The 24,731-nt window shown below is 44.5% G+C and overlaps 2 protein-coding genes across 2 annotated transcripts; both read left to right on the top strand.

Annotated features, from left to right (window-relative positions):
• Positions 1–263: 263 nt before the first annotated feature.
• On the top strand, positions 264–7,141 carry TCHH (trichohyalin). Its single transcript, XM_042951846.1, has 5 exons — positions 264–401; positions 1,135–2,920; positions 3,068–3,501; positions 3,565–5,642; positions 5,724–7,141. The coding sequence occupies exons 1-5, from the start codon at positions 264–266 to the stop codon at positions 6,094–6,096; spliced, it is 4,809 nt and encodes a 1,602-aa protein (XP_042807780.1). The 3' UTR covers positions 6,097–7,141.
• Positions 7,142–21,093: 13,952 nt separating this feature from the next.
• Positions 21,094–24,425, top strand: TCHHL1 (trichohyalin like 1). Its single transcript, XM_042949342.1, has 2 exons — positions 21,094–21,231; positions 21,903–24,425. Exons 1-2 carry the CDS (start codon positions 21,094–21,096, stop codon positions 24,423–24,425), a joined length of 2,661 nt encoding a protein of 886 aa, XP_042805276.1.
• Positions 24,426–24,731: the final 306 nt, after the last annotated feature.

Here is a 24,731-nt window from a genome sequence, read left to right as displayed (position 1 = left end):
AAACCTCCCCAAGATGGGAAACAGAGTTTCAATTCTGAATCCTACTTTATTCTTCTAGATTTACTTGAACTTGAAGGAACTTGATTTTACTCTCAAAATCAAAAGAAAGAAATAAAATAAAAGAAAATAAATTACTGTTGTAAATTTAGGGCTCTGACTGAAACAGCATGGATGAAACCTCCCCAAGATGGGAAACAGAGTTTCAATTCTGAATCCTACTTTATTCTTCTAGATTTACTTGAACTTGAAGGAAGGGGAAAAAAATGTCTCCACTTCTGAAAAGCATCTTGGATATCACTGAAATTTTCAATCAATATGCCTTACATGATTGTGATGGGGCAGCACTAAGCAAGAAAGACCTGAAGAACCTCCTTGAAAGGGAATTTGGAGATGTCCTTCGGGTAAGAAATAACAAGAAAAGGAAATCTATTGATTTAGAGTTATAAAATTTCTTCTCAGGAGAGATCATAGCAAAGAATGGTGACTTTGTATCCATTTTATACCATCACAGCTCTACACTACAGTCTTCATCTCTGAGTCTGAAGGCACTTAACAGGCATTGTAGTCTGAGTACTTAAAGAAGTTGCTAACAAGTATTTATTTCATGTACTTGATGGCAACGTCAATGTGAATGAACATTGGAAATTATCACCAAAGATGTCAGATCAAACTAAACTTGAAAGGAATTTAAATTTACTTCCAAAGTTTAATAATTAAAATCAGTGTCTTCTCTAGTAAAATGGTGTTAACATAAACGTTTTCTTCTGTTTACAAACATGGGATAAAAATCTATCAAGGGTACTATTTCAGACATAAATGGCTGCTGTAAAACTTCAAAATTTTTCGTTGTTATTTCTCTCTTGAGGATGAGTTCATATTCACCCAGCTAAAAAGAACTTGAGTTCTTTTGATCAGCATTAAATTACAAGTTACAAAAATTTCCAACAAATGTATGCTTTAAAATGAAGTGTTCACATTTTACGTAGAGACAAGACTTGAAACACACTGGATGTTTTTCTAATCGCTTTCAATGTCTTCTGTCAGCATATCACAAAATATTCATTGTGTGTATGACTTAAAGTTTACTATTTGTAAATAGTACATTGTAAAATTTTTGTTTTCATTTTTTCATAGAGGCCACATGACCCTGAGACAGTAGATCTGATCCTGGAACTTCTGGATCGCGACTGTAACGGGCTCGTCGATTTCAATGAATTCCTCCTGTTCGTTTTCAAGGTGGCTCAAGCTTGTTATTACGCTCTCAGCCAGGTTTCCGGGCTGGATGAGAAGGGGGTCAGGTGTGAGGGAAAGGAGAACCCGTTACAAGATCCCAGGCAAGAAGACCAGAGATTTGAGCCCCGGGACAGACAACTGGAAGAACACAGGCAGAAAAGGCAGGAACTGGAGAGGGAGCTCGCAGAGGAAGACAAGCAGCGGCTGCAGAGGCGAGAACCGGAAGAGCGCCTGGAGGAGGAAGAGCAGCTCAAGAGGCGCAAGGGTCGGGAGCCTGAGGAATTTCCTGACCGAAAGCAAAGGCAAGAGAGGCGGGAGCAGCGCGAGCTCCGGGAAGAAGAGGAGCAGTTGCAAAGGCAGAAGCGGGAGCAGGAGGAGCCGCGGTTGCAGCAGGAGCTGAGGCGCGAGAAGCAGGACAGACGCGAGCAGACAGAAAGGCGCGAGCAGCAGCTGAGGCGCGGGGAGCCGCGCTTAGAGCAGGAGCTGAGGCGCGAGCAAGAGAGGCGCGAGCAGCAGGAGAGACGCGAGCAGGAACTGAGGCGCGAGCAGGAACTGAGGCGCGAGCAGAGGCTGAGGCGCGAGGAGCAGGAGAGGCGCGAGCAGCAGCTTAGGCGTGGGGAGCCGCCCTTAGAGCAGGAGCTAACGCGCGAGCAAGAGAGGCGCGAGCAGCAGGAGAGACGCGAGCAGGAACTGAGGCGCGAGCAGGAACTGAGGCGCGAGCAGAGGCTGAGGCGCGAGGAGCAGGAGAGACGCGAGCAGATAGAGAGGCGCGAGCAGCAGCTTAGGCGTGGGGAGCCGCCCTTAGAGCAGGAGCTAACGCGCGAGCAAGAGAGGCGCGAGCAGCAGGAGAGACGCGAGCAGGAGCTGAGGCGCGAGGACTTGCTCTTTGAACAGGAGCTGAGGCGCGAACAGAAGAGGCGCGAGCAGGAGCTGAGACGCGAGCAGAGGCTGAGGCGTGAGGAGCCGCGCTTAGAGCAGGAGCTGAGGCGCGAGCAGGAGAGACGCGAGCAAGAGCTGAGGCGCGAGGAGTTGCTCTTCGAACAGGAGCTGAGGCGCGAACAGAAGAGGCGCGAGCAGGAGCTGAGACGCGAGCAGCGGCTGAGCCGCGAGGAGCCGCGCTTGGAGCAGGAACTCAGGCGCGAGCAGGAGCTCAGGCGCGAGCAGGAGGAGAGGCGTGAGCAGACGCGCTTGAAGCAGGAACTCAGGCGCGAGCAGGAGGAGAGGCGTGAGCAGGAGGAGAGACGAGAGCAGGAGGAAAGACGCGAGCAGGAGGAAAGGCGAGAGCAGGAGCTCAGGCGCGAGCAGGAGCTGAGGCGCGAGGAGCCCCGCGTGGAGCAGGAGCTGAGGCGCGAGCAGCGGCTGAGGCGAGAGGAGACGCGTTTGGAGCAGGAGCTCAGGCGCGAGCAGGAGCTGAGGCGAGAGCAGGAGCTCAGGCGCGAGGAGCCGCGCTTGGAGCAGGAGCTGAGGCGCGAGCAGCGGCTGAGGCGGGAGGAGACGCGCTTGGAGCAGGAGCTCAGGCGCGAGCAAGAGCTCAGGCGCGAGCAGGAGAGGCGCGAGCAGGAGGAGAGGCTCGAGCAGGAGCTGAGGCGCGAGCAGGAGGAGAGGCTCGAGCAGGAGCTGAGGCGCGAGGAGCCGCGCTTGGAGCAGGAGCTGAGGCACGAGCAGCGGCTGAGGCGAGAGGAGACGCGCTTGGAGCAGGACCTCAGGCGCGAGCGAGAGCTCAGGCGCGAGCAGGAGGAGAGGCGCGAGCAGGAGCTGAGGCGCGAGCAGGAGGAGAGGCTCGAGGAGCCGCGCTTGGAGCAGGAGCTGAGGCGCGAGCAGCGGCTGAGGCGAGAGGAGACGCGCTTGGAGCAGGACCTCAGGCGCGAGCGAGAGCTCAGGCGCGAGCAGGAGGAGAGGCGCGAGCAGGAGCTGAGGCGCGAGCAGGAGGAGAGGCGCGAGCAGGAGCTGAGGCGCGAGGAGCCGCGCTTGGAGCAGGAGTTGAGGCGCGAGCAGCAGGACAGACGCGAGCAGGAGCTGAGGCGGGAGCAGGAGGAGAGGCTCCAGCAGGAGCTGAGGCACGAGCAGCAGCCTGCTGAGGAGGAGGTGGAGGCCCGTGAGCGGGACAAGAGCCGCACCTCAAGGTGGCAGTGGCAGCTAGAAAGCGAGGCCGACGCCCGTCAGAGCAAGATCTACTCCAGGCCCCGCAGGCAGGAGCAGCAGAGGCAACGCCAGGAACGCGAAAAGAGGCAGCGCCTGGAGCTCGAGCGGCAACTGCGGGAGGAGGACGCCGAGTGGCCAAGCCGGTCCGGGTCCCTCCGGGAGGAGCGCGAGCAGCGGCTGCGCCGAGAGGAGCAGGCACGCCTGCAGGAGGAGGAAGAGCAGCGCCGAGACTTCAAATGGCAGTGGCAGGCGGAGGAAGAGAGCGAGAGGCGCCGCCAGAGGTTCTCCACCCGGCCCCAGTTGCGGGAGCAGCAGGAGAGGCAGCTGAGGGCGGAGGAACTGCAGGATGGGGAACTGCTGCGTGAGGAGGAAGAGCAGCGTCGCCAACGACTCGAGAGGGAGCGGGAGCAGCAGATCCTCGAGGAAGAGAAGCAGCTCCGGTTGGAGCAGAGCCTCCAAGAGGATCAGGAGAGGAAGCTACGCCGGGAGGAGCAGTGCCGTGACCAAAAATGGAGGTGGCAACCAGAAGAGGAAAGCCGCCACACAGTCTACGCCAAGCCAACTCAACGAGAGCCGCTGAGGGAGGAAGAGCAGCTGCAACGAGAGGAACTCAAGACAAGGAGGCGCCAGGAGCTGGAGAGACAATATCGGGAGGAAGAGCCGCTGAGGGAGGAAGAGCAGCTGCTAAGAGATCGGAGGCGCCAGCAGCGCGGCAGGCAGTATCTGGAAGAGGAAGAGCTGCAGCGCCTGGACAGAAAGAGGCAATTCCAGGATGAGGATCAGAGCCGCGATCTGAAATGGCAGTGGCAACCAGAAAAAGAAAATGAAGTTCGTAATCACAGGGTTTACTCCAAACGCAAAGTGAACGAAGAAAGGATCCGGCAACTCGAAGATTCCCAGGTTCGAGACAGACCATTCCGGCAGAATCGGTGGCTCCTGCAGGATGAACGGGATGAGAGAGCGCGAGAGAAAGACAGGACCCGGCAACAGCGCGACATGCAATTCCCAGCTGAGGAACTGCTGGAGCGAGAAGAGCAAAAGGAAGCCAAAAGGCGAGACAGGAAGTTCGGCGAGGAGGAACAGCAGCAGCGCCGCCGGGAACGTGAGCAACAGCTTCGCCAGGAGCGCGACAGAAAGTTCCGTGAGGAGGAACAGCTCCTTCAGGAAAGGGAAGAACAGCTGCGCCGCCAGGAGCGCGACAGCAAGTTCCGCGAGGATGAGTTGCTGCGCCGCCAGGAGCGCGACAGAAAGTTCCGCGAGGAGGAAGAGCTGCGCCGCCAGGAGCGCGACAGAAAGTTCCGTGAGGAAGAACAGCTCCTGCAGGAAAGGGAAGAACAGCTGCGCCGTCAGGAGCGCGACAGAAAGTTCCGCGAGGAGGAATTGATGCGCCGCCAGGAGCGCGACAGAAAGTGCCGTGAGGAAGAACAGCTCCTGCAGGAAAGGGAAGAACAGCTGCGCCGCCAGGAGCGCGACAGAAAGTTCCGCGAGGAAGAAGAGCTGCGCCGCCAGGAGCGCGACAGAAAGTTCCGCGAGGAGGAATTGATGCGCCGCCAGGAGCGCGACAGAAACTTCCGTGAGGAGGAACAGCTCCTGCAGGAAAGGGAACAGCTGCGTCGCCAGGAGCGCGACAGAAAGTTCCGCGAGGAGGAAGAGCTGCGCCGCCAGGAGCGCGACAGAAAGTTCCGTGAGGAAGAACAGCTGCGCCGCCAAGAGCGCGACAGAAAGTTCCGCGAGGAGGAATTGCTGCGTCGTCAGGAGCGCGACAGAAAGTTCCGTGAAGAGGAACCGTTCCCGCAGGAAAGGGAACAGCTGCGTCGCCAGGAGCGCGACAGAAAGTTCCGCGAGGAGGAAGAGCTGCGCCGCCAGGAGCGCGACAGAAAGTTCCGTGAGGAAGAACAGCTCCTGCAGGAAAGGGAAGAACAGCTGCGCCGCCAAGAGCGCGACAGAAAGTTCCGCGAGGAGGAAGAGCTGCGCCGCCAGGAGCGCGACAGAAAGTTCCGTGAGGAAGAACAGCTCCTGCAGGAAAGGGAAGAACAGCTGCGCCGCCAGGAGCGCGACAGAAAGTTCCGTGAGGAAGAACAGCTCCTGCAGGAAAGGGAAGAACAGCTGCGCCGCCAAGAGCGCGACAGAAAGTTCCGCGAGGAGGAAGAGCTGCGCCGCCAGGAGCGCGACAGAAAGTTCCGTGAGGAAGAACAGCTCCTGCAAGAAAGGGAAGAACAGCTGCGCCGCCAGGAGCGCGACAGAAAGTTCCGGGAGGGGGAACAGAGGCTGCGCCGCCGCCGAGGACTAGATGGTACCCTCTCTCAGGAGGAGCAACTGAAGGGTGCTGAACAAGAGCAAGAGCAGAGCGTCCAGCAGGAGAGAGAAGAAAAGCGACACCGACAGGAGCAGGACAGGCAGTTCCTCGAGGAAGAAGAGCAACTGCCACGCGAAGAGCAGGAAGAGCTGAGGCGCCGGCAGGAGCGAGGCCAGCAGTACCTCGTGGAGGAGCAGTTTGCCAGGGAGAAGAGGCGCCGTCCGGAACAAGAACTGCGGCAAGAAGAGCAAAGACGCCGCCAGCGGGAGGAGGAACGAAGGCACCGCGGGCAAGTCTGGGAAGACGGAGACAGGGGCCGTTGGCAGACTCTGGAGCCAGGCAAGAGTCAGTTTGCCAGTGTCCCGGTGCGCTCCAGCCCTCTCTATGAATATATCCAAGAGCAGAGATCTCAGTACCGCCCTTAAGAGATGCTGCCAATATCCTGACACCTGCCAAAGCTTCCAGCAAAGGAAAAAGAAACACTGGATACCAAATGACTCAAATGTTTCTGGTTGTGGGAGAACTCTCTGATGTTCCAAAATCTTTTTTTTCCAAAATCTTAAACTACACTCATTTCATGTACCTTGTACTCTTGCCTTTTATTCTTCCTCAAGTAGTTCTTTACTGCAGGGTGTCTTTGCTTTTTGGTGCAGATGTGGTGTGCAATTTTTAAAAATCTAAATCATGTAATTTGTTTAAGGAGTTTTGTTTCGGGAACGTTTATTGCTTTCGAAAGTAACAAGAATAACACAATGATTTAAGATTCAAAAGAATTGGGTCTGTTTTTTTCAATGGTTGATTCATCTTATGGAGAGTTTAGATATTTTTTATGTTCCAGTTGGCATTTTTTTTCTTGAGCCTAAATTACACTAATATTTACCTCCAAATAGACTCTCATTTTTTTGGCATAATTAACACAGATTCTGCAAGGGGGCTGAATTTTTACAAGCCTTGAATACCGAAGGGCAGGGGAGGAGGGAGTGACTTCTACAGAAAAATTCCCTGTGAAATCAGCCCCTAACTGGAAGAAATCTGAAGATTTAGCTTCAAAACGTAGAATTTGATTTTTTTCATACTTGATAAGCACTTAAAATCTCCTGAGCCAAAAGCAAGGTATTTCCCAAAAAACTCCAGAGCTCAAAATTTAAAACTGTCTACTGTAGTCTGTAGTGTTCAGTTCTTTTCCCCCCAATCTTTGATGAATTTGAGAATATTCCTACCTTTGTTCATTTTAACTGAGAGAGAACCTGCTCAAGATCCTATAAACATCTACTTCACTCTAGAGTCAAAAGGAGATCAAAGCATTTTGGGGGAAGGAAAGGGAAAAATTTGTGAACAGAAGGGCAAGTTCCCAGAAGCCCTTAGATGAGACCCATCAGCTCGCAATCCTTTAAGACCTATTGATACTACCTTGGAGACATTCTTGTTGAAATGATTGGACTGTGTAAAAAATAAATGTTTGGCAAACAATTATTTTCGTCTGTTTTGATTATGCATCAAATCATGACATCTATTGGTCTGTAACTGATATAAGTTCCCACTAAGAAGTATTTGGCTACTATTATCCATGTCTAAATAGGAAAAGGGGAGGAGAAAAACTATTTTCCCCAACCATTTTTTCCTATTAGGTTGAACCCTACGTTATTTCCATCCCCAAGCTATACAATTCTCTTTCCAAAGGCTTTTATTCTTGACCCCACAGCTTTCTGTGTCCTTTCTTGCAGTGGCTCACTGGTCATGACATTATTATTTGTATAATGTCATGGACTAGTGTTTGTTAATATTTCCTTCTAAGGCTACAGCAGCTTCTTGGTCTCTGATGTCTGATAAGCCAATAGTAAAAAATGGCCTGAAAGTCCAGCTCAGTATTATAGAAATTATAGATGACCTGTTGATTTAAGCAACATAATCCATGAGGTGACTTAGTCAGAAGATGCTTATACCAATCAGGCCAAAGTATCAAGTTGTTATCTAATAATCCAAATACCTCTGTATCACCTGCTGAAGTCTATATTTAGTATCCATACCTTAGTAACTAGGAATAAGTCCAAGAAGGCCCTGATCCAGGATAGAACCATTTCTAATTGTGAGGGTCATGGATGAGAAGATGTTCTAAGTTATAGACACTTAACATTTTTGATCAATGGTGCAAACAATAAAGCTAAGCCTGCAGCTCCTGAGAATTGATCTGGTAAAGTAACATTTTCTGCAAGGAACACCAGCCTTTCTCTCACTTTAACACAAATAGCAGATGCCCACCAAGGATAGAACCTGGGAATCCCCTGACCCTACCTTGAAACTTCATCTCTTTCAAATGATTTCTAACTGCAAAACTGTTTTCCCCTTAAGGTAAGCATAAGCTTTTCTTTATTTAAGGATCTTCACAGGGGCGCCTGGGTGGCTCAATCAGTTGGGTGTCAGACTTTGGCTCTGGTCATGATCTCACAGTTCATGGGTTCAAGCCCCACATCAGACTCTGTACTAACAGCTCAGAGACTAGAATCTGCTTTGGATTTTGTGTCTCCCTCTCTCTCTGCCCCTTCCCTGTTCTCTCTCTCTCTCTCTCTCTCTCTCTCAAAAATAAACATTAAAAAAAATTTTTTTAAGGATCTTCACAGAAACCCTGGAAAAGTCTTACTGGTTTTCCCCAGGATCCTCTCAGTGGGCACTCATCTCAGAGCCTCCTTATAAATGTCAGCCCCAGTATACTCCTGAAATATACACTCATCATCTAATCAAGAGTTCAACTATAATAAAAACAATCAAATTCCTTCAGACTTCTTGTAGCACTTTACAAGATGAGGAAAGAGTTTCCAAAGAAGAAAGTACTGTTTCATCAGTTATAATAACATGTAGTTAAAAAAAAAAAAAAAACCAGCCAGTTCATGCCCTATGGCTCCTTTTTTAGTTGCTGGCAAGCCAGTCTTCCTACTCCACCTGGATAATGCACATGTATGGACAGAACCTTGAGGCTGTTGGGCAACTGGCTGCTTAACTGTAAACTGGGAGCTCTATTAACATTACCTTGGCTGATGGGGTGCCTGGGTGGCTCAGTCAGTTGGGCATCCGACTTCAGCTTAGGTCATGATCTCATAGTTCATGAGTTCAAGCCCCATCTTGGGCTCTGTGCTGACACCTCAGAGCCTGGAACCTGCTCTGTATTCTTTGTCCCTCTCTCTCTGCCCCTCCCCAGCTGAGGCTCTGTCTCTCCCTCAAAAATAAATAAAAACATTTAAAAGAACAACAACAACAACAACAAAAACATTACCTTAGCTGCTGCTGGGGAATGGGGTTGACAGTTTAATACATATGCTCTGTGATGAAAAAGCTAATTTCCATGTTATGTGCTGAATTATGTCCCCTCTATGGGTTTATATGTTGAAGTCCTAACCCTCAACATGTTAGAATGTAATTGTATTAGGATATACAGTATTTGAATAGGCAATTAAATTGAAATGAGGTCATTAGGTGGGCCCTAATCTGATATGAATGATGTCCTTATATGAGGAAATTTGGACACAAACACAGAGGGAAGATAATCTGAGAACACAGGAAGAAAATGGCTGTCTACAAGCCAAGGATAGAGATCCTTGGAACAGATCCTTCCCTCACGGCCCTCAGAGGAAATGAACCCTCCCAACACCTTGAACTTATACTTCTAACGTCCAGAACTGTAAGAAAACAAATTTGTGTTGGTTAAACCACCCAGTCTGGGCATTTTGTTATGATAGCACTAGCAAACTAACACAATGTAAGGTGAGGTTATATTGCTAGGGTAACATATCTGTATTGTAATTATAATGATCTTTATCCTTTGACATTGTACAAGCAGATCCTGTTTCCTTAAAGACACTACTGTGGTTCATTTTGTTTTGTTTTTTAATTTTATTTTAGAGAGAGTGCAAGTGGCGGAGTAGCAGAGAGAGAGGGAGAGAGAGAATCTCAATCACGTTGCATGCCCAGCACAGAGCCCAATACAGGGCTGAATCCCATGACCCTGGGATCATGATCTGAGCCAAAACCAAGAGTTGAACACTCAACCAACTGAGCCACCTACGCACCCCTCAAGGCACTATTTTATTAAATCTGCCATAGTTGCTATGGTGCAGTGGAAACAATGCTACAAGGAATCAGGTTCATTCATTCATTCAGCAAATATTGAGTTCTTGCTATGTGCAAGGCTTTCTAAGGCAATGTGCATACAGTAGCAAAATAGTCCTTCTCGCCTGTTCCTTCACTTAACTATCTATGTGTCCTTGTGCAAGCCACTTAAGCTTTCTGGGCCTTATTTCATGTTTCAAACTATTAGGTTGAAATATCCATCACCAAGGTTATTCCTAGGACTGAAAAAAAAATTACTTTAATTCTAACATTCACTTTGTTCGACTAAAAGTCTAAAAGCAACACAAATAATGTCTCACCCCAGCTTCTATCTTGAGCTAAGAGAAAGCAGGAAAAAGAACTGATGGTGATCATCAGAGCCTAGTTCCAGCTTCAAAGATCTTTCCTTTCTAGACAATCAGATCTGAACTTCCTTCCCTCTATCATCGCTGTTCCTCTCAAAAGTGCTTTCCTTTCATCCCAGGTTTATTCACTGAGAGAGAAGACCCTAAGCCTACCCCACTTTCTATGATCCTAGAACCGCACATATACATTTAATTACTCCCATATGTTTCAGAGGAGAAAAAGAAGTCCTGAAACTTGGTTTCACTCAAAGTAAAAGTCAGTGGCCATTATTTAAGTATGAACCCATCTCTGCTTGATCTTCTGCACTAATTACACATTGCTACTATTTTCATTCAGTCATAATAATTAGTCTGTTGAGCAAGTGTACTGGTAATATAAGCCACTGAAGATTATGATCTATGTAATATGTAATAAGCACGTTTCCCTTGTTAAAGAGCTGACAGTCACATGCAATAACCTGAAATTAATGCATAACATAGATTTCTGAGTAGGTTATTTTCTGAACCCTCAGGACATCTATGGCAAATATTCAAATTACAAAAACTTTTAAAACTTTGATTTCTATTTGTCATCACTCCGCTAAAAATGGGTGTGGCATTTTCTGCAAGATAAAGTTTAAGATCTTCAGTTTGGAATTTAAGGCCCTCCACATTCTAGAGATAATATACCTTTTAACTCTGGCCCCCTCAATATCTCTTGACCTACTATGTTGTAAAAGCAGACTAGCCTAGGGGCACCTGGGTGGCTCAGTCGTTGAGCATCCAACTTGGGCTCAGGTCATGGCCTCACAGCTCAGGAGTTCAAGCCTCACATAGAGCTGGCTGCTGTCAGCAGAGAGCCTGCTTTGGATCTTCTGCCCCCCTCTCTCTATGCCCCTTCCCCACTCCACACTCTCTCTCCCAAAAAAATAAATCTTAAAAAAAAAAACAGACTACTCTAAGTTGTCATCAGGATATCTTATGATTGTCCTTCGTTCAAAACCTTATTGGCATAATTTTATCTGTTTGGAATACCTAACTCCCTGTCTACCTGGACCATTTCTACTCAGTTTAAAAGACCCAGGCTGAGTCCCACCTCTTCCCTAAAATCTTTCCTAAGCACTCTGATACATATTCACTGAGGTTCTAAAATATCTATTATCTTTACTATTCATTAATTGTTTACAACATCTGCCTTAGTTGGCTTTATCCTTGCTTCATCTCCAACTAGATTGTAAAGACCACGAAAACAGAGACTACAATTTGGAATTCTTGATTTTTTATAGCCTTTCCATGATAAACAATAATTAATAGAACTCTATGAAATTCTAATGAAATATATGGACTGTCTCACTAGAAAAGTATACATACTCAAAAATTTCACCTAGGATTTCAAAAGTTCTTAGTCCCTATGAAGCCTTCTTAACTTTATGCTAAGAAACCTGGCCCAAGGAATTGTGAGAATTAGATGCATAATGTAAGAATTCAATAAATATTTGTCACATGAATCACTATAACCCTTATAGTTCTTTTAGTCCAAGGTTCCTACTACCCATCTAACCTATCATTCATTTCTTCCTCCTGAATACCAAAGTCCTAAGTCCTTTCTTGTATTTTGAAAATTCCTCAATCTTGGGCATTACTGAATGTTCATGAAGGGGAGAGAAAGGTTGGGTGGGGTTAAGGACACAAGGCAGGATTTTATAAAGTAGGAGACTTGAGCAGGTGTAAATGCTGATGGGAAGGAACCCATAAAGAGAAATTGCAGTATAGAAAAGAGAGGGGAATTATCAAAATAGAAAATTTCCTGAGAAGGCAGGAAAAAAACAGGACCCAGAGAGAAAAAGAGATTAGGCTTAGATGGATACCTTTTCTGATATAACAGAAAGAAACCATCCATATAAATAGGTGCCAGTAAATTTGTAGTTTGGTGGAAGGAAGTTAAGAATTCTCATCTGAGAAAAAATGAAATATGGCCTTTTGTAGCAACGTGGATGGAACTGGAGAGTGTGATGCTAAGTGAAATAAGCCATACAGAGAAAGACAGATACCATATGGTTTCACTCTTATGTGGATCCTGAGAAACGTAACAGAAACCCATGGGGGAGGGGAAGGAAAAAAAAAAAAAAAGAGGTTAGAGTGGGAGAGAGCCAAAGCATAAGAGACTGTTAAAAACTGAGAACAAACTGAGGGTTGATGGGGGGTGGGAGGGAAGGCAGGGTGGGTGATGGGTATTGAGGAGGGCACCTTTTGGGATGAGCACTGGGTGTTGTATGGAAACCAATTTGACAGTAAATTTCATATATTAAAAAATAAAATAAAATAAAATAAAAAATAAAAATAAAAATAAAAATAAAAATAAAAGAATTCTCATCTGATTACTTTTATTTTCTTTACGAAGTAAACAGGCAGGACCATCTTCCAAGAGTAAGGAAGGTGGGGTGACTGGGGAGATGTCAGATAACCAAAGGGCATGGAGATGGTTTAAAATAACTTGTATTGGGGTGCCTGGGTGGCTCAGTCAGTTGAGTGTCCGACTTTGACTCAGGTCATGATCTCACAGTTTGTGGGTTCGAGCCCCGCATCGGGCTCTGTGCTGACAGCTCAGAGTCTGGAGCCTGCTTTATATTCTGTGTCTCCCTCTCTCTCCCTGCCCTTCCCTGCTCTCTCTCTCTCTCTCTCTCTCTTTCAAAAATAAATAAACAAAATTAAAATGTATATATATAACTGGTGTATTACAAAGCTGTAGTGATCAAAATACTATAGGACTGGCACAAAATAGACACATAGATCAATGGAATAGAACAGAAAATCCTGATATAAACCCACAATTATATGGTCAGTTAGTCTTTGACAAAGCAGCAAAGAATATCCAATGGGAAAAAGACAGCCTCTTCAAAAAATGGCATTAGGAAAACAGGACAGCAACATGTGAAAGAATGAAACTGGACCACTTTCTTACATCATACACAAAAATAAATTCAAAATGGATGAGACACCTAAATGTGAGATCTAAAACCATAAAAATCCTAGAAGAGAACAAAGGCAGTAACTTCTCTGACATTAGTCATGGCAACTTTTTTCTAGATATGTTTCTTGAAGCAAGGGAAACGAAAGCAAAAATAAACTATTAGGACTACATCAAAATAAAAAGCTTCTGCATGCTGGAGGAGACAATCAACAAAACTAAAAGGCAATGTACAGAAGGGGAGAAGATCTTTGCAAATGACATATCCAATAAAAGGCTAGTATCAAAAATATATAAAGAACTTATAAAACTCAACACCCCAAAACAAATAATCCAATTAAAAACTGGGCCAATGGCCAACAGACACATGAAAATATGCTCAACACCACTCATCATCAGGGAAACACAAATCAAAACTACAATGAGATATCATCTCACACCTGTCAGAATGGCTAAAATCAACAACACAGGAAACAATAAGTATTGGTGAGGATGTGGAGAAAAGGAACACTCATGCACTACTGATAGGAATGCAAACTGGTGCTGGCACTTTGGAAAACTGTATGGAGGGTTCTCAAAAAGTTAAAAATAGAACTCTCCTAAGATCTAGTAATATTTTGAATCTCAGTCCCATTCCTTAGAGAAAGACGTTTTTTAAAAAAAAAAAAAATTTGTTGTTCCTCTGGTAGTAATCTCTGATAGTAAAATTTATCCATTTAAAATGATATAGTCACTATAAAAAGGGAGGATTTAAATCATTTGTACTGCCTCTCTTCTCCTCCCTCATTCTCAGTGTTTATTATTTCATTATTCTGATCTTCTTTTGCCTTTCTAACTCCAAATAATACACTTATTTTTCTTTTTCCATCAACTTCTAACAGTATCACTTCCACTTTTACATTTCCAACCACAACCAAATATATCAGGTATTGTACATACACAGACTTTAACACTTGGAAACCAGTAAATGCCCACATTGTGTATTAAGCACATAGGCACAGAAGTAAGATTGCCTAAGAGCAAAAACTGGGTTTACCACTTAATCGCTTTGTAGCCTTGGGCAAGACACTTGACCTTTCTTTTCCTCATCCTTGGGGTTCTAGATGAACATTTTGTGGACCTTTTAAAATCTGAAGTTTCTAGGAAAACTTCATTTAATTTTTTGATAAATTAATCTTTTATCTCCCTGTTTTATCTTTCTAATGTTCCTATTAGTTGGAAGTAGGATCTCCCGAGTTGATTATGTTTCTTATCTTTTTTCCTACCACTTAAATTTCTTTCTCCTTTTGCTCCATATTCTGAAACTGTATTATCCAAGGAGGTAGCCACCAGATGAATGTGGCTATTTGCATTTAAGTTTAAATTAATAAATATCAAATAGGGGCGCCTGGGTGGTTCAATCGGTTGAGCGTCCGAATTCAGCTCAGGTCATGATCTCATGGCTCATGAGTTCCAGCCCCACATCTGGCTCTGTGCTGACAGCTCAGAGCCAGGAGGCTGCTTCATATTCTGTGTCTCCGTCTCTCTCCCTGCCCTTCCCCCCACTCGCTCTGTCTCTCTCTCAAAAATAAAAACATTTAAAAACCTTTTTTAAATTAATAAATATTAAATAAAAGTAAAAATGTAGTTTCTCAGTCACACTAGCCACATTTCAAGCCACATATAGCTAGTGACTATCACATTGGATAGTGCAACTATCTAAGATTCTATTGGATAATGCCATGCTAAAAGATTTTGTCAACATTGGAAGGTTTGTTTTCATTCCATTGTTCTTTTTAAATTTCAGTTATTTTTTTAATTTCATTTAATTTAACCTAAAAATACCACTTATTCTCTGATTTTTCTTCTCTGTTCTTTTAGAGCATCTTGGTCTTGCCTCAATTAATCTCTTTGAAGTATATTAATCAGAGGGTTTTTTTTAATTTATCTTCTTCCTGAATTATATCTACTCTATTTCCTCTGGAATCAGTTTTTATCTGGAATCCATTTATCATGTTCTTTTTTTTTCATGCTGTTGATTTATTAATATGCCTGATTATTTAGTATATTCTTTATATCAGTTAAAACATCTGAGTTTCTTCTGATTGGTATACATAGGTCTGTTTTCACACCAACTCTCTTATATGAATGGGGACTTATGGCAGGCCGGAGGAGAAACCTGTGAATTTGCAGAGGCTGTCAGGCTTCAGACCTGCCCCTTCCCCTGCATCCCCATCTAATGCTATTTGGAGAGGGTTTTCCCAGAGCAACACTGACACTAGATACCTTAGCTCTCAGTCCATCTATTAATCAACAAATATGACAGAGCACCTACTATAGTCCAGATCCTCATTCAGCTTCTAAGGATAATATAGAAAGTAAGATACAGAGTCCTGCCCTCAAGGAGTTTACATTTAACATTTCTAATAATTTTGTTCAATTTCTTTAGGGAAGAGCCATTTGGGGTTTTGCTAGGAAGGTTAGGTAGTATATGCCCAGAGGTCTATATTCTGTGCTCTAAATAGAAGAGGGAGATGGGAATGGCCACTGAGACAGAAGTTCCTCGTATAAACTCTCAATTACTTTCCCTATATAAAGCTCCACTTCCCACTCCCACCTCCATCATATCTGCTAATTCTAAGTCCAGACCTTCTCCAGATTCTGATGCCAGAACCGCCTTCACCTCTGATCCTCCTTCATAACACATTCTGGGCTGTGCCATTCTCCATTTGTTTCTATTATGAACATTCAATCATCCACTTTTCAGCTTCCACAAATTTCCTAAATCTAAGTTGTAATTCTCCAGCTCTGTTTATAATACTGGTTCATTTTTTTAATTCTTGTGTATTTTTATTTTAGAGGATTCCAAGAGAGACATAAGAATATATGGTTGTTCAGTCCATCATCATCTTGAACACTTTTATAATAAGTAAAAAAGATAATGAAACCATATCTATAAGCTGAAGTCTTCTTTTTCGCTTGCTGTATTTTCCATATTACAGACAATCATTAAAAATTGCTTTCTTTGCCATCTTTTCCAAAGTAGCCATCATAGAACTTTTATTTGGAGCTTTCATTGAAGACCTTAGTTGTGATCTTGAAAAGTAAGTGGCTAGGGGCACCTGGGTGGCTCAGCCAGTTAAGCATCCGACTTCGGCTCAGGTCATGACCTCGAGTTCTTGAGTTTGATCCCCATGTTAGGGTCTGTGCTGACAGCTCAGAGCCTAGAGCTTGCTTCAGATCCTGTGTCTCCTCTCTCTCTCTGCTCCTCCCCTGCTTGCACTCTGTCTCTGTCTCTGTCTCTCTTTTAAATAAATTAAAAACATTTTTTTAAAGTAAGTGGTTCTTGGGGCGCCTGGGTGGCTCAGTCGGTTAAGCGTCCGACTTCGGCTCAGGTCACGATCTCACAGTCTGTGAGTTCGAGCCCCGCGTCGGGCTCTGGGCTGATGGCTCAGAGCCTGGAGCCTGCCTCCCCCATTCATGCTCTGTCTCTCTCTGTCTCAAAAATAAATAAAAATGTTAAAAAAAATTATAAAGTAAGTGGTTCTTTTTTTTTTTAAGTTTATTTACTTTGAGTGAGAGAGAGAGAGAGAAAGGTGGGGAGGGGCAGCGAGAGAGGGAGAGAGAGAATCCCAAGCAGGCTCCACACTGTCAGTGCAGAGCCAGATGCCAGGCTCGAACTCATGAATCACAAGGTCACTACTTGAGCCGAAACCAAGAGTCAAATGCTCAACTGACTGAGCCACCCAGGCACCCCAAAAAGTAAGAGAGTCTGAAACATAGTTCTTTATTAATCAATTTCTTTTCACCCCTGTCTCTCTTCCTCCCTTTCTTCACTATCCCTACACAAAATTAGAAGGGAGAGAACATCACAGAGGGACCACGAGAGACATCTTTTTAGAAAAAGAAAGGCAGTTCGGGTCTTTTCTTCGGTAATAGTAGAGTTGTTTGTGGTCTATTGTATAGTAGTCTAAATAATTTTTTTTAACAAAACATTATTCTTACCCTTCTCCTCCCATCTCTCTCTTGCTTCTGCCATCCCTTGAGTCACTACCCACCCAGAAGTAGGGATAGTAATTAAATGGTCTTAAGTAAGCACTGAAAAAATAGGAATGCCTATAAAAGGGCTAGGAAGCCAGGCCTTACATTGTTCAAGATCCAAACCTGACCTTCTAAAGAGAAACTATAACCTAAAAACATAGATATTTAGGGTTGGAAGAATCCTGTGACCTTCACCGTAAGCCACTCTAGCTTTTCCTCCTGCTGTGGTAGGACTCTACCATGACCTAGCCAATGGACTGTGATTCAGCCTCTATTTGACAGTTCCAGTGACAGGGATCTCATTACTTTAGGAACAGTGTGTATCATTGCCAGACAATACTGCTCCTTGTAGATATCTTAATAAAACTAAAGACTTCTTTTTAGAAAATGTCAATCATTGATTCTAGCTCTATTCTCTGGCATTACACAGAATAAGGAACTCAACATACTGGAGATACCATGAACTCAAAGATATATTCTTGAGGCATTTCCATTCTAAATCTGGGCTTGCCATTTACGGGGCACATGGCCATAGGCAAGTTACTTACCAGCTAAGAGGCTTAACTTCCTTATCTGCTAAAAGAGGATAACTACCTAAAAGGTATATAAGAACTTAAGTCAGACAGCCAAATAGAGTACCTGACATATTACAAGTATTCAATGAATATAAGTTCCTTTCTCTTATCACCTCATTCCTCATCCCCATGAAAACCCTTCAAATATTTGAAAACAGTCATTAGGTTTCCTCTAAGTCTTTCTTTCCAATCCAGCCTTGAAGATACTCCATTTCCTTCAACCATTTCTCATGAGACTAGCCTATATGACCTCCAGGGCAGGGAGACAGAACTTACTCAACTTTTTTTTTTTTTAAGTGATTTTTTCATATTTTATTTCTTTGGACATTCTAGAATGATAAAAGATAATTTTTGCAACTGCCCACTATACAGATTGTTTGATTTACCTGAATACCCAATTTTTGATGAGTCAAAATAAAAGGCAATATACTTTATTAAACTGAAATATTTTCTATATTTAATACTTTATTGTGCCTTAATGTCTGTATTTTTAATGAAAAATAACTGTATTTCTCAAAATAAAAATCTCAAAAAAAATGGCATTGCTTTATACTTGCAAATTTCTTTAATGTTTGGCTTTAAGTTAGCTGGATTCTCATATTTACATTTTCTTTTCTTTTTTAATTTGTTGGGTTTTTTTTTTTAATTTACATCCAAGTTAGTTAACATAGAGTGTTAACTCAATGATGATTTCAGGAGTAAGAATCCAGTGATTCATCACCTACATATGTAACACCCAGTGCTCATCCCAATAAGTGTCCTCCTTAATCCCCTTGCCCATTTAGCCCATTCCCCCACCCAAACCCCTCCAGCAACCCTCAGTTTGTTCTCTGTATTTAAGAGTCTCTTATGTTTTGTCCCCTCCCTGTTTTATATTATTTTTGCTTCCCTTCCTTATGTTCATCTGTTTTATATCTTAAATTTCACATATGAGTGAAGTCATATGATATTTGTCTTGCTCTGACTAATTTCACCTAGCATAACACCCTCTAAGAACTTACTCAACTTTAAACACCCCATTGCCTGGCACAGTGGCTGAGAAATAGCCAGTCGTCAGGAGATGTTGACTGATCAGAATTAAGATGACCTTCACATGCCAACCCCAATTCTCAGGAGGAGGCCTCTGTCTTGTAGGGGAATTCTGAGAAACTTTTTTTACAGGCCAGGACTATCAACATGGATTTCCCCTCCCCCCACCCCCAACACTCAGTTCCCTTGTACTTGCTTTGATTGTCAGAAAGATCAGAACAAGGTTTTGCTCAATATCGATGCTTCCCTTAGCCAGTCTTCTTGTAAAATTACCCCCATCTCCACCCCTCCATTCTCTTGGTCTTCGCCTTTTATGCTTGTTTTCATGGGTCTGTTTCTTACATCCCTTTACAAACAGGCAAGAATGTTTTAAAACATACTCTGTTCTCTTTTTAAATATATAATAAAATAACCAAATATAATTCTGCTATTAAATATTCTCTGTGAAGAGGGACCCAGATCTAAAAGGTAATAAAAATATTTGCCAGTTTAGCATCTCAGGTCTCTCCCACCTGTCCTCAGATTGGTGGTTTCTAGGTCTCCCTTTCCCTTCTACAAGAAAGAATACAGGAATATAGATGCCCATTTCTAAGCTCCTTGGATATAAAAAGCACCTTTAAAGAGCAGATATCAATCACTTTTTAAAACTAGCACATCCTAGGTAAGCAAAGTTCTGCACACCCAGCAAGATTTTTTGTTTCCTGACTCTGCCTCTGGGCAAGGAGAGCAGAACATTGAAACACCTCAATCAACTGGTGTCTCCACTCTGGCACATTGTTCAATGGGGCCTCTATTTTTAAACATATGATTGATACCCATTTGACTGGGTCAAATACAGTCCATCCTGTGGGCAGAGGGAGGAATCAGATGACTTCTGGTGTCCCTGCCAGCCCTATGATTTGACAAACAGAAATATAATTGTGTCCTTAGGTTAAAAAAGAAAAAAAGCCAGCACCACCCTCAAGATTCCTCAAAACTATAACCTGCAAAAGTGAGTAAATGAAACAAGATATCCTCTCTCCTTCCTTCGGATGAGTCTGAAGCTAAGACTTAACTGAAGCTTCTTAAAGAAGGAAATAAAAATAAGAGAAGCTGAGAGTAGGCAAGGAAGGGAGACTGGGTTTGATGGTGATGAATCAGGGCATCAGACCCAGAGGGTGTCTCCTTCCTAACTGTGCAATTAGGGACTCAATAAAAGGTTTCAGTGCCTGCTGTCAGCTCACAGCCTGCTGTTCATTTTATTCTACTTGCTCTCATTCGTGAACAAGGTAAGTCTCATAGACCATATGCTTGAGCTTGGATCTCAGCTGCTGCTCTGCTTATCTGGGAGATTGTGTAAGGATTCCAGAGAAGATATACCCCAAGTCTAATTTGACCACTATTAATCCCACTAAACTGGGATCTCCAGCCCCCCACATGAATCTTTGCTTATGAAACTTCTCTGATCATTGTCTTTTTTAAAAAATATAAACTGTATGACATAGGCATGAACATTTTTTAACAAGACATGGGACTCAGAGCTATACTAAAATGAAAATACAGAGTCATTTAAATGGTGGGTAAAGACCAAGGGGTCAGGCAGGATTCTATTTGTTTTACCAGTGAGTTCACTGAGCCGTGTCTTCTTGGTAAAAATATGTTCCTTCAGCCTGCAGATACAGGGGTTGATTTTCTTGGCATTACTTCTCTTTCATCTATAAGCTTTTCTAACTTTAAAAGTTATGCTTTCCCAAGGTACCTGGGTGGCTCAGTCGGTTAAGCGTCCAACTTTGGCTCAGGTCATGATCTCACAGTTTGTGAGTTTGAGCCCTGTGTCGGGCTCTGTGCTGACAGCTCAGAGCCTGAAACTTGTTTCAGATTCTGTGTCTCCCTCTGTCTCCCTCTCAGTCGGTCCCGTGTTCATGCTCTGTCTCTCAACAATAAAAATAAAAGCAAATAAAGTTATGCTTTCCTAAGCAGAGGAGTTAGACTGAAACAAGGTAGAAAAAAAACAGGTGGACACTCTCAGATAAGGCTGGAAGGATTGGTCCCACTCTGTTGGCTTCATTTGTGCATTTCAGTACTTACATTTGCGTTCTTTTTCCACTTCCTTTTGCAATAAAACTTTCTCTGAACACCTGAGTGTCGCTGTCCTCCACAACGTGGGGTGAAGTGTCACTTCTAATACCTACTTGTGCCAGATCTGATCTCACTACATTATCCTGTACAAAACTAAATCACTGAAGTTTAGATATTGTATCTTGAGATACAGAATAGAGCAGATGATACCAGTGGAGCAGAGGGAGAGACAGGAAAGAGAACAACCTCGGCATCTTGTTCTTGAAAGGCCCATCCTAGGAAATGAGCTTTGTTTGTTCTTTCTCACAGTCTCCTGAGTTGGGAAAGATGTCTCGGCTCCTGAGAGATGTCCTCTGTGTAATTGAGACATTCCACAAGTATGCCCAGGAGGCTGGTGATGAGGCAACACTGACCTGCGCAGAGCTGAAACGGCTCATCCAGGGCGAGTTTGGGGACGTTCTTCAGGTGAGGTGTTCACAGAGCTGTGGAAATTCTCCCCCACTTACTCTTTCTCCATAATCTATGCAAGATGGGCTTAAGTAATCCCTGCTTGTTTTACATTTGGCTACCAGCTCTCGGTACTCACTGATTTTGAATAACTTTTTCCAGTCTTAACTCCCTATTCTGTGTAATTGCTTAATCAATCTTACAGAGAAAAATGAGGCTTTCCTCTGGGACTATGCTTCAGGAGAGTAGGTTCTGAGAGGTGTCACGAACCATTATACATGCAACTCACAGTGATGTAAAAGCTCCTTCTTAGGGTGCCTGAGTGGCTCAGGCAGTTAAGCTCCTGACCTCAGCTCAGTTCATAATCTCACAGTTGCATGAGTTTGGCTCTGCATCGGGCTCTCTGCTGCCAGCTCAGATCCCACTTCAGATCCTCTGTTCCCCTCTCTGTGCCCCTCCTCCCACCAAAATGAATAAACATTTTTAAAAAAAAGCTCTTTCTTAGCATAGCTCTCTAATGAAAAATGGGATCCAGAATCAACAAGTTCTTACTGTTTTGGGAAATTTCACTAGTTCTTAAGGAAGAAGTTTAAAAAAGGGGGGGGGGGTGGATTCTTGGGAGCTATGTAGATGCTCAGGGCACTTGACCACATATAAATAGGCTGATTCCTCATTGTGTTTTCATGCAGCCACATGCCATTCTTGCTGTGGAGAGAAACTTGAACCTTCTGGATATCCACAGCAATGGCACCATCAGTTTTGATGAATTTGTTCTTGCAATCTTCAACTTGTTGAACCTCTGTTACCTTGATATACAATTGTTACTAAAATCAGAACTCAGACAAGTGTCTGAACCAGAGAAGAAGCCAAGTGGTATGGATCTTCAGGTGACCAGTGGCACTGACCAGTGGACAGAGCAAACTGCAGCAACTCAAGACAGGGTGGCACTTCCTTCAGGAATGGCATTATCAGCTCAGCTCAGCCCTAAGGAAAGGGGACACAATGGAGTTGACCCACAAGGAAACACCAAGACTTACAAGCTAGTAGAAGCATCTGAGCACAATGACTCTAAGAACCAACACCTGGAGAAAGATCAACAGAGCCAGAAAACAGCCCAAGGTACACCAGTTACAGGAGACAGTGGGGCTCAACTTGAGAGCAACAAGTCAAGAGCAGAATCAGAACAGATCGGCAGTCCCACAAAGGGGAAGGGACAGGATAAGGACAGTCCCAGGGAGGGAGATAAACCAGTCAGGGAGCAAAGTAGCACTAAGACAAGAGATCAATTTGGAGAACAGGAAGGGAACCTGAGAACCCAAAGTGATCTACCAGAAAAAACACAGAGGCCTGCCAAAGATCAGGAAGTTGCAGCAGAAAAGGGTATTAAGGAACATTCTAAAACACAAGAACTATCACTGCCAGGAAAAGATGATCCCAGTTCAGAGCACACTGACCTGCCAGAACAAGAAACTGACCAGAAATCCTTGCAGACAGAGAAACCAGTTGAGCCTGAGGATGATGATAGAACATCTGAGAACCAAGAACCAGGAGAGGATGCTGGTAGGACACCACCTGAGATAAAGAATACAGTTGAACCCAGGGATGATGGCAGAACATCTGAGACCCAAGAGCCACCAGCGCAAGAAAAAGAACATGAACCAATGAACCTGCTTGGCCAAGGTGATAGCATAAATGTTTCAGAACCACCTGATGTCAGAGCTGTAAGGAAAGAGAGGAGAGGCTCCAAAGTCCATGGAACAGCAGGGGAAAAAGAAAATGAGAGAAAAATTCAGCTACCAACTCTGGAAGACCAACCACAGGATGGAAAGTATCAGGAACTCCAGGTGTCATCAAAAGGAAGGTTAGAAGGTTCTAAGATCAAAGGGTTAAGCTCACAAAGAGGAAACCAAAACCATCCTGAAATTGAAGGAAGAGTCACTCCAGAAGAGGCAAGACATGCTGAGAAAGGCATAGCAGAAGCACTTAAGGGCATCAAAAATGCCACTGTAGCAGAAGGGACACCAGGAGCAAGAGAAAGAACACAAGAATTGGAACCACTCAAGAACCAGTCTGGAGAAGAAAATAAGAGGGTCACCAAGACTCATGACAAGCCAGTCAAGGAGGATGATGGTTACCAGGGAAAGGATCCTGAGCCCACACTCACACAGAATAATGACAGTTCTCCCGAAACTCCCAATAGCCTGGCTCCAGAGGATGGTGACAGCAGCTCAGAGACTACTGACTTGCCTGTGAAAGAGGATGCCCAGAGTCAAATAGACCCTCTCAGAGAGCCTGTGGAAAGAAGTCACAATAATAACCCAGACCCTGAGAAACAAGTAGCACTGGGTGAGGAAACAACTCAGGAGGTCATGGTGCCAGCAGTGGGAGGGGATAAGCGGCTCCCCGAGGAACCAGAATGGGCTGCCAGAGAAGATCACAGGAGTCAGGGCTCAGGGACCAAGGGCCTAGGTCCAGCTGTGCACCCCGATGGACATCCAGAGGCACAGGAGTCCACAGCAAGTGGTGAAAACAGAAAGTCGCTGGAGACAGAAATCCCAGGTACTCTGTATGTAGGCTTCACTGACCAGCTTTCCATAAGGCAGCTCCCTGCAAAGGAAGACAGCAGTAAAACGCTAAAGGCCCAGGGCCCAAGTACAAAAGGAAAGGAAGGTGGAGCACCAGAGACCCAGGAGGCTCGAGTAAAAAGTCTGGATGAGGACAATTCAGCCTCTCCCAAGACACAACTTGAAAGAGCGGAACCTACAACATTGAAGGAGGATGAAATCCCCCAAGAGTTGGCAGGAGAAGCCAATGACCAACAAAATCCAGCCAAGAAAGGATATGATGCTTCAGTCCCCCAGTCAGGCCTTGAAGAGAAGACACAGATGGACAAAGAGCCCCGTTTTGTGGAGAGGGGTGCAGTCTATGCTAGTCCTCTGTACCAGTACCTGCAAGAAAAGATACTGCAGCAAATGGACATGACCCAAGCAGAGCAGCAAAATCAAGCTCGATCAGCCAGAGCAACAAACCCAGATCATCCTATCTCCTTCAATGACAGCCAAGCATTACATTCCACCAGGGAACATCTGCCTGGTACAGATCCTACCCATGCACAGCAAACATTAGCCCCCCAGGCCTCAGAAGATAAGCAGGACCACCTTCAGGGAGAGAACCCAGTACTGCAAAGGGAGGCAAGCACTAAAAAGCAATGAATCGTTATCACGATTGCAGGTGAAGTTCCAAGGAACTTCATGCATCTTAACATGTCCCAGGCTTCTTCCCTCCCAACCACCCTAGTGTTCACATACACACATGCAGATGCAGATTAATAATAATCTTTTAAATTCCCTTCCTGGGTTTCCACAAATGCAAATAAGAAAGTATTCAGCAGTGGGAGCTGCCACCAAAGAAATATCACACCAAACATGCTACCATATGATGCTACTTCCAAGTAACAAAATGGATTTTCTCATGACAAAATTTATCGCAATTTACCTGTCACTAAAAATAGAAAAATT

Source organism: Panthera leo, chromosome C1, assembly GCF_018350215.1.
Source record: "Panthera leo isolate Ple1 chromosome C1, P.leo_Ple1_pat1.1, whole genome shotgun sequence".
In the NCBI taxonomy this organism is placed as follows: domain Eukaryota; kingdom Metazoa; phylum Chordata; class Mammalia; order Carnivora; family Felidae; genus Panthera; species Panthera leo.
The sequence above is the reverse complement of the archived record's forward strand: the minus strand, read 5'-3'. Positions and strand labels throughout refer to the sequence as shown.